At 48.5% G+C, this 10,104-nt stretch overlaps 1 protein-coding gene across 2 annotated transcripts in view; it reads left to right on the forward strand.

Annotated features, from left to right (window-relative positions):
- Positions 1-10,104, forward strand: part of slc6a9 (solute carrier family 6 member 9) — a 70,642-nt gene that overhangs the window by 44,481 nt on the left and 16,057 nt on the right. For both annotated transcript variants that reach the window (XM_030364811.1, XM_030364810.1), the window contains 2 exons: positions 7,403-7,559; positions 8,846-8,977. In XM_030364811.1, the coding sequence (XP_030220671.1) occupies positions 7,403-7,559; positions 8,846-8,977 (289 nt within the window). The remainder of the gene's footprint in view (positions 1-7,402; positions 7,560-8,845; positions 8,978-10,104) is intronic.

Genomic DNA, 10,104 nt, shown 5'->3' on the forward strand with positions numbered 1-10,104 from the left:
GCACAAAGTCAGAGTTGGAGAGAACACAGATTAGCTATGTCTATTTGTTGTTGGTATTATAAAATAGATAAAACAGTTACGAAAAATGTATAGCACACTTACTTGAACTTATAGACTGAATTCGGTGTGTAATTTTACCAACACGTTGGGACGTTTTGCTCAAAGGTGATCAAGCCCAGTGCCTTATGGCTGGGGGTCAAACTGCCAAGCTACTAGCCTAGCCCACCCAGCTATAGGAGGCCGAGACTAGAGTGGTCTGTTATGTGACCCACCTCCGCCTTTAGAGGTTTAACATAGCTTTTGGTAGACAGCGCTAAAGACACCAGAGCGAAAGGCATAGCTCTGTCCGTCAACTCTAGGCTACCCCTTTTCACCATACTCAAAAACACAAGTTTCAATGCTCAGACTGCTAACAATGTCAAAAAGAATCACACCAACGCTTTATAAAAACATTATAGCTAACGCTAAATAAATGCTCTAGCTATGATGTCCAATAGATAGATATGTTAAGAACGATGTTGATGTTGTTTTCAGCAGTTCAACGCTTGGCCAATGTGTACATCTTGATTTGTGTTTTTTTGGGGGGGCTTTTCTGCGTTTCTCTCCAGTACTAAATTAGTCTCAGACAACTAGCTTGTTTTCCCCGTAGGGTTTCTGACATGTTTAGTGGTTTAGCCAGCTGCTTCTCGGACTAACCCACACCCGGACTGTCCCCCCAACTGATTAACGCTACGCCCTGACCCATACACTGACCACGGCCAGGCCTAAATCACACCGGGGGAAACCCATCCAGTCTTTGTTCCATTGACTTTTACATTCTCCTCTGAGTGAGTTGACGGAGGGAGGGATGATGTAACTTTAGGCCTGTGACAACCAGCTTCCGGACAGCCTTTACTGCCCGTTCTCTCTCTCTCTCTCGCTGTCTTTCTGAGTTGCGTCATCTCAAACACTATCATCGAATAAATTGTATGGTGGGGTACTGATGTGACTTTGTGTGAGCGGTAATGGTGTGTGTGTTGTGTGTGTCTGTGTGTGTTGTAATGGTGAGAATGTGTTTGTGTGTGTGTGTGTGGTAATGGTGTGTGTGCCCCTTTGCAGCAGCAGGTTGATGGGGGAGGGAGGGAGGGGGGGCAACGTCTTAAGGGCCCATTACTCTCACCTCACATCCCACCAATAAAGAGGCCGCTTTGAGGTCGGGGGGGCGGAGGGGCTGTATCCGTGGTGTTGGGGTGGGGGTCCGGGCGAGGGTGCTTTTTGTTGTTTGCTAACAGTCCCGTTGTGTTGACTAAACTCTTCGTATAGGAGGAGTGGCGATTACGTGTGCCGCCTTAAGGAACTGGCGCCCCTTTCCTTTCCCTGTTGCCGTTTGGCATGGTCGAAAAGTCTGCTCAGTTCAGGGATGATATTATTATTATTATGTTTAATTCAAGTGTAATCTGAGAATTACAACACAGTACAAAGATAGTTCGGTTTTAGGTGCACAGAAACGGCTCGGTTCAAACTATATATCTATTTTTTTAACAACGACATTTAGCCAGGATAAAAAAAATAATAAAACTGCTGTGCTGTCGTTGAGGCTGACTGCTGGCCACGCTGACAGAGTAGGACCTGTCACTAAGCCGTCAAACTAGTAAAAAGACTCCCTTCATCAGAAAAGAGGAGAGTACCACTGGACTCCTGTACCTCCCTGCTATGTCTGCTCTCCCTCTCAAACCATGCCTCACTCTCATTATCACCTGTACCGGGAACGTCGACGATTTGAGATACTTTTCCCAGACGTGTCGGACAAGGCCGTCAGAGAAACCATGGGTGTCGCGTGAGGCGATCCTCAGTTCGACCTTTAACCCCCGCCGGTACTTGAACATATGTCCCCCGTCCGTGAAACCTGACCTGGCCGGGCTCTCGCCCCACAGAGTCCCACAGAGTCTCAATGGACCCACAGAGTCTCTGACTCTGTGGGTCCATTGAGATTTGTGTCTCTCGCCCTCCACTGGCTATCGCTGACAAATGTCACGGAGACAGGTGTCAGGCTGTCGGTTGTAATAGGCATCAAGGGGACAGGATTCAAAGAACTGGCTTGTTTGAATTCCTTGAGGGCTTGACCCAAGCAGACAATGACTAGTCCCACATGGCTCATACGTAATCAGAAATTAGGAGTTTTTCAGAAAGGAATTTTTACACTGTCTCGGTGTGGTTTAAATGATTTGCGTTAGTCGTCTCAAATGACTCAAACGTGACGCAAACATGTTGAAATGTTTGAGCTGTAGATGAATGTTGTAGTCGTAATCCTGTGCAGAGGTTCATTAGATCAAGTTAGATCAAGGATTTTTAACCAGGCTTGAACCCGTGTAGGCCAATTCAGGGGTGTAGTCTCAGAAACTGCATTGCTGATGCCTGGCAAACTGACCATGGTGTGTTCATAAAGTGCGCCACCGTGGCTGTGCCTCCGGGCCCACACGGTGTGTACAATAGGGATGGGAACCTGAGGGAGGGAGTTGATTGGTTTGGATGATTGCTAACAGGCACCTCCTTGTCAAAACTTGTTTTTATCGGCTCATTAAGTTTAAACATTGGCATTTTCCCCCACACATCTTATGTTGATCCGTTGTGTTGGCGTGTTGGTGTGTGTGTGTGTGTGTGTATGTTAATTGCAAGAGTATAAAAGTTACAACCAATGAATGCACACAGATTACCTGGAGGCTTTCTTTAGCGAGATGCCCCTTTACCTTTACCTGCTCATCCATGTCCTTTGATATTTATTCACTTTCAGCTGTGGAAAAAGCCTCATGTGTTTGTGTTTGTTTGTGTGCATTTGTGTGTGTGCATGTGTCTGTGTTTGACTTCACCGACAAGTTCATCGAGTTCACCTGTATTTCACGGGTACGACTGCAACGACCTGTTCAAGGACACTTGGACTGGCTCCGAGTGCTGAACCGGCTAGATTGAATTCTCCTGACTTCATCATAAATGTCTGTACGGTCAGGATTGCTGCCCATCCTGACAGACCCGGACAGGTTGGTGTCTGGAACCACTCCAGCAGTAGTCCTTTGTTTAGCAAGGAGGAGCCCTATCTACAACACTCTTGATCTTCCAGTTATTTTGCTGCCGGGCGTTCAGTAGATGCTTTCATCCAAACAGCCACACAGACATTAATTTATTCAGGCCGGGGCCATGGAGTTCATGGAGAAGTAGAAACGCTGAATCAGGAGAAAGAGAGAGAGAGAAGTTAGTAGGGTAAAGTAGTTGGGAGTTAGAGAGGTGCATGTCTGTTCTTATGTAAGGCACAGATGGGAGTGACAGGGAGGCGGGAGTGAGGGAGAGACTGAGGGAAGGAGGGAGGGAATAACGTCTGTCTGACTGAGTGGCCGTAGGGTCGCTGGGAGATAACGAGAGAGAGAGAGAGAGAGAGAGAGAGAGAGAGAGAGAGAGAGAGAGAGAGAGAGAGATCATCCGCCTTGATCAAGCAAGACAACCTTGACCAGTCTTTCTCTTTCTGTCTCTTCCTCTTCCTTACTCCCTACCTCTCTTCCTCTACCTTCCTGTTGCTCTTCCTTTCTCCCTCTCATTTCCCTCTCTCGCGCCATATATCTCTCTTGCTCTCTCCATCTCGTTCTCCCTCGTACTTCCTCACTACCTCTCTCTTGCTCTACCTCTTTATTGCTTTGTCTATTGTTAATTCTCTATGCTCTCTCTCTTGTTGCTCTCTCAATTTCTCTCTGTCCTGCTCCATCTCCTTTTGTGTGTCTTGTCGTCTGTCTGATATCTAAGAAGAGATCTGAGATCTGTGTCATCATTCCAGATTCTCTTGACTTGTATGTGATTGTTCAGAGACAATCCTGCAATGGTTTCAGTCAGACCCTGAACACTTGCACTCAACCCTGACTTGAGTTTAAATAGTCCTCATGACACCCTGCCCAGGCGTAGACATTGGACCTCTCTGTCTGCGTGTGTCTGTGGCTCCTTTTGTGTCTCATACACACACACACACACACACACACACAACACACATGTACCCACACGCACACAGCTGTACTCTCTGGTCACTTACTGTTAAGCCAAAGACAATATAATCCACTGCATGCTGGGATGATGTTCCCACACACACATCGACAGACACACACTGACAGACACACGTGCAAGCCTACACAGTCGCACACACCAAAATAGACACTTCCTCCGTCCCACACTCATAGACATGCACACGTCGGACAGAAAAAAATACATTTGCACTGTTCATACAAACAAACTCTGTGTTTCCCCGAGTCATCATGACCACATCTGCGGCCCCGAGCCCCCCCTTCCCCTCTCAATCCCCGAGCACCAAGTGGGGTCCAACAAACAGCTCTTTACCCTGCTCTCTCCAGACTGTTGCGGGCCCAGCTGGACTCAGAGGCTTTGACCGCGCAGTCAGGGGGAACTGGAGCAGCTGTTCTGGACTCACGCTGGATCAGTGTTTATGTTCTTGACTCACTGTGGATCAGTGTTTACTTTCTGGAGTCACCCTGGATCAGTGTATATGTTCTGGAGTCACCCTGGATCAGTGTATATGTTCTGGAGTCACCCTGGATCAGTGTTTATGTTCTGGAGTCACCCTGGATCAGTGTTTATGTTCTTGACTCACTGTGGATCAGTGTTTATGTTCTGGAGTCACCCTGGATCAGTGTATATGTTCTGGAGTCACGCTGGATCAGTGTTTATTTTCTGGAGTCACCCTGGATCAGTGTTTATGTTCTTGAGTCACCCTGGATCAGTGTTTATGTTCTGGAGTCACGCTGGATCAGTGTTTATGTTCTGGAGTCACCCTGGATCTGTGTTTATGTTCTGGAGTGACCCTGGATCAGTTTTTATGTTCTGGACTCACTGTGGATCAGTGTTTATGTTCTGTACTGACTCCGGATCAATTGTTAATGTTCTCGATAAGTGTTTTTTGTTGATGTTCATTCCTATTTTTTGCAAAAGCAAACAAATATTGCAATGAGTACCAGAATATGGCAACAGCATATTACTTTTGTTGCCACACACACACACACACACACACACACACACACACACACACACACACACACACACACACACACACACACACACACACACACACACACACACACACACACACACACACGTCTGAGTTCCCATACTTATTTACCTTTCCTACTACATGTTGCTGCCAAGTAGCAGTAGTAGTAAAAGGGCATTGCATGATTTACAAACAAACACACGGACACACACACACACACACACCACACACACACACACACACACACACACACACACACAGCATCCCATGTTGGCCGGCGTCTGCTCTCGTGTGATGACCTCTCACGTGCACGGCGCCGCACACGGCGCCGCGCACGGCGATGTCGGTGAACAGCTTGTGCATTCACACGCCTGTGTCATATGTTCCTCTCAAAGACAGTTTCAAATTATTTGAGAAAGAAGCTGGGAGAAGAAAATTGTTCCGTCACTTTCTTTTTCCAATTTACGTGAAACATATAAATAAGTGATCCGCAGAATCGTTAGCATGGCAACCTGAATGGGCGAGATAGCCCGGTGGTAAATGGGAGGAAGAGAGCGAGCGAGTGAGATAACGCATTGTGCAGCCCAGCGCAGGGGCGTTCCGTGTGTGTTCCTGTATACGAGCAGACGAGGCGTGAAGCGAGCGAGTGATGCGGTGGACTCGGCGAGCTGGAAGAGCAGCACCATCAGGAGAAAGGGCAGAAAAGACGAGGGTGGCTGAAAAAAGGACCAGATGTAGGAGTGGCTGCGAAAGGCGGTCGGACGTTGAATTCCCCACGCATACTCTTTTCAAATCGAGTGTGTTTTATTGGAGTGACATTTCGTGGGGTAGATAAAGCTGTTAAAGGCTGTTGCGTATATTGAGTATGTTGGGCATTCACTGTTCATTAAGCAGACACTTTTATCCAAGATGATTTACAGTGAGGTCGTTAAGGGGCAGGTTAGTGCTTGGGTAAGGGTATTGGCTAGAGGATTTCGCTCATGGATGTCTACGGGTTAGGCCGGAGGACATTGGGGATTGAATCAAGTACCTTTTGGCTTTGAGTAAGGAAAAATCATCCCCCAAAATGCATTGCATGATGGAGCACGATGCACAGGTGCACTGTCAGCATTACTCGGGGCTCAGTCAACCCCCAACTCCTTTTTAAGGGTGGGGTTCGGTTTTTCACGGGGGTGGTTCTAGTGGTGTGGGGATTCTGGTGATGAGGTTCCCGGAGACGGGTGTAGCGCGGTCGCAGCGCTCCACAGATTTATGCTGATGACTTTAATCCCCTGCATCGATCCACGCAGACCTCTGTGACCATCCAATCATCCCCGCCCGCTCGGCCACACTCTGTCCCCTCACTTCAATACCCGTCTCCCTGCTTAGGGGGGGGGGGGGGATACCAGCGGCCCAGTCCACCTGTGGTAGGGCTGCTGGTGTTTCCGGTTCAAGTCGATCCCCAAGACGTTAAATGTTTTAAACATCCGCCTGTTGTCCGTCATCCCAACACCCCGAGTTGACCAAAGATTGATTTGAATTCTACTCCTTTTTTTGTCTGTTTGTTTTCCTATTCCTTGTCTCCGTCTATTGATCGGATGAGAAGTAGACCACAGCAGCGTTCCGCTTGACCGATAGGGCTCGGGTCGATGCTGAGCTCGATCGGGTCAGGCCGCGAATGCTCCAGGATCGATGCAGGATCTGTCTCCCACGTCGCTGTGGTTTATTTATCTGTTCCCTTCCCGTCCCGGGGATATCACCTCTCTCCCAGTGGTTTTCCCGTTTATTACGGCGGTGAAATGTTCTGTCTCAATGTCCTTTATCGCCGAATGCCACTTCTCCATGCTTCGTAGAGTTTTATCCCCGCCCGTCTTTACGCACCATTGTTTTAGTACTCCGGTGGTCCCGTATGGATCTGGGAATGCCCATCGATTTGAGGTAGCATGTCCGCTATGTTACGATTTACAATGGAGACGTTTATTAGCAGCTTCTGACTGGCGGTGGATACCCAGCCATGTCCTTAATGAGCAGGAAAAACTTTCTCCAAGATGCATGGAGACACGTTCGGTATCGAGCCCGGCACCCTTTCAGCTGCGGGTCGAGCCCCCTTACAAAGACTCTATTTTAAACACATTTCTCTCTGCATCAGCCTCGGTCTCTCTCCCTCTCTACACACGCCACACATACTGTACAGTGTTTGTGTTTTAGTGTTTATTAAAAACTGTCAATCGAAATATGATGAGGGATTATTCTAAAGGCCTCTCTCTCTCCCTCTCTCTCTCTCTCTCTCTCTCTCTCTCTCTCTCTCTCTCTCTCTCTCTCTCTCTCTCTCTCTCTCTCTCTCTCTCTCTCTCTCCCTCTCCCTCTCCCTCTCCCTCTCTCCCCCCCCCCCCCCTTCCCCCACAGAATGGAGCGGTTCCGGGGGAACCGGCAAAGCAGGATGAGAACTCGCGGCGAGGGAACTGGGGGAACCAGATTGAGTTCATCCTCACCAGCGTGGGCTACGCCGTGGGCCTGGGCAACGTCTGGCGCTTCCCTTACCTCTGCTACCGCAATGGAGGAGGTAGGACCCCCGTTCTCCCTGCCCAATCCACTGGAGGTTGTCACCAATTTTCCCCCCCAAGTGCAAAAAAGTCAACGCTAATTAATTCACGCACGTTTCAAATTATCAGTATATAACAGAAAATCACTGTTGGCTACCACAGAAAGTCGGTAGCCATTTTGGTTAGTTAACAGCTTACGGTGGGTAACTTGATCAATTTCATTGGCCCTGACCAACCTGACCAACCAACTAATATGGCCGCAATGGGACTAGGATTATAATAATAATCGATGTTCAATGTTTACGTGCTCGTAGATTTGGCGTAATTAATGAGCTCAGAAATGACGTGCTCGTTAATTACGTCATAATGTTCGCTGGAGCAGAGCGCCAAATGTATGAGCCTACAGGCTAGATTGCAGACATGTGTGATCAAACCAGTCCCCTTCTCTGTCGTTCACTAGTCCGAATTATCTGGCGATCAGTCATAATGCCTGATCGAACGGAGTAATGAATGCATTGGCGTAGACACGTTCGCAGCAGAAATCAATGATTTTCCAAAAAGGGATTGGTCGCTTAAGGAATTATGGATTTTTGTCGGACAGGCCGGTAAAGCCTAAAGGAGCCGATGGTGAGGAGGGTGATCGTAATGAAATCGATCTCAGTGTTTTGATGTTCTGCAGACGCTTATCGGTGGCTCGGTGTTAAAAGAGTTCTGGATTAAAACAGGAGCGGTCGAAGGGTCATGGTATACCCAGAATGGCTGTTGTTGATGTTCCTGAGGATTATGGATGGCTGACGTATAATTACGCTGGGAGGGGGACTCTGCAAGATTTGCTCAAATTTCATGACAAGGCAACTCTCCCTCAGTACAAATTATTCACTTTCTCTCTCTCTCTTTCTGTATATTGCCCCCTCCCCCATCTCTCTCTTGCACTCCCCTCTACCCCTTTCTCGCTCTACGTCTCCCTCTCTCTCTCTAACATCCCCCTCCCAATCTCTATCCCAATCCCTCTCGTCTCTTTCCTCCATCTCTGCCTCTCCCCCTCTGTCTACCTCCCCACCCAGTCCCACTCTCTCCCCGTCCCCTCTACTTCCCGCCTGCCCCCCCTCTCTCTCTCTTCCCTTCTGCTCTCCCTCCCCCTCTCCCCCTATACTTCTCCTCCATCTCTCTCTCTCTCTCTCTCTCTCTCTCTCTCTCTCTCTCTCTCTCTCTCTCTCTCTCTCTCTCTCTCTCTCCTCCTCTCTCTCTCTCTCTCTCTCTCTCTCTCTCTCTCTCTCTCTCTCTCTCTCCCCCCATCTCTCTCCAGGTGCCTTCATGCTGCCCTACTTCATCATGCTGGTGTTCTGTGGCATCCCTCTCTTCTTCCTGGAGCTCTCCTTCGGACAGTTTGCCAGCCAGGGCTGCCTGGGGGTCTGGAAGATCAGCCCCATGTTTAAAGGTCAGTTTGCGCCCGGAGGTGGCCGAGGTTGGGGATGGATGGATGGATGGATGGCTGGGTGGGTGGGTGGTGGAGGTGGTCGAGGGTGGGGATGGATGGCTGGGTGGGTGGTGGGTGGAGGTGGTCGAGGGTGGGGATGGATGGATGGCTGGGTGGGTGGTAGGTGGTGGGTGGAGGTGGTCGAGGGTGGGGATGGATGGATGGATGGGTTGGTGGTGGAAGAAAAAATGAATGACCTTATTATGTTAATACATTACAATAAGGGTACATTCACTAACCATTCATTAACCTTAGCTAATGCAGTAATAAGCATTAAACTCAGTTCAATTTAAAAGTTAACAAATTATCTATGGTACTCGCATAGATTATTTGATAGGGTTAGGGTTATCCTTAACCAACTAACCTAAACACTAACCCTCAGCCCAACCCTTATCCTTACCCCTATGCTGTATAATAATGCATTAACTAATGATAATTAATGGATTTAATGTACCCTTATCGCAAAATGTTACTCTATAATGTTTTCTAATTTAGAGAATTGACTTCTTCACACATCTGTTACAATAATAAATAGAGTGAAAAGTAAAAGTGCTGCCCAAGCAGCTGTCTGAAGAAATAAAGCAGTGGGCCGAGCGCAGCACAGCTGTGGCAATCACAAAACACGGCAAGTATTTCTCCTCATGCCGGGGCTTAGTGAAGGGCTACAATGGGAGAGCGGAGCGCCACGCCACAGACATCCAACACACGTACCATCACATTCACAATGCTCTGAATGCAACTTAAGTGTCAAAGCGGCAAAACAGCACACACAAGTGAACGCCTGGTGCACTTTAGGGACGGCCTTCAGCCTCGACGTCCAACGGGCTTCATTCCGGATGCGTACGTATGTACGATTGCGTCCCTGTGGATAAAAGCATCTGCCAAACGACACAATGTGAACTTGAGTTGAAGAAACTCATCTGAACCTTTATAGCAGCGCACTCGTGGTAAAGTACGAACAACAACGGTGAATTACACACTAAGCGTTTTGGGCTCAACAGACCGTTTCCAGATCAGATTCCACCTGGCCGCGCCCGGCTCTGAATTCCGCCGCCTCTGGTTCTCCCCTTTCGTTCGCTCGTTCCTGG

The sequence above is a fragment of the Gadus morhua genome, chromosome 8, assembly GCF_902167405.1.
Source record: "Gadus morhua chromosome 8, gadMor3.0, whole genome shotgun sequence".
NCBI classification, from domain to species: domain Eukaryota; kingdom Metazoa; phylum Chordata; class Actinopteri; order Gadiformes; family Gadidae; genus Gadus; species Gadus morhua.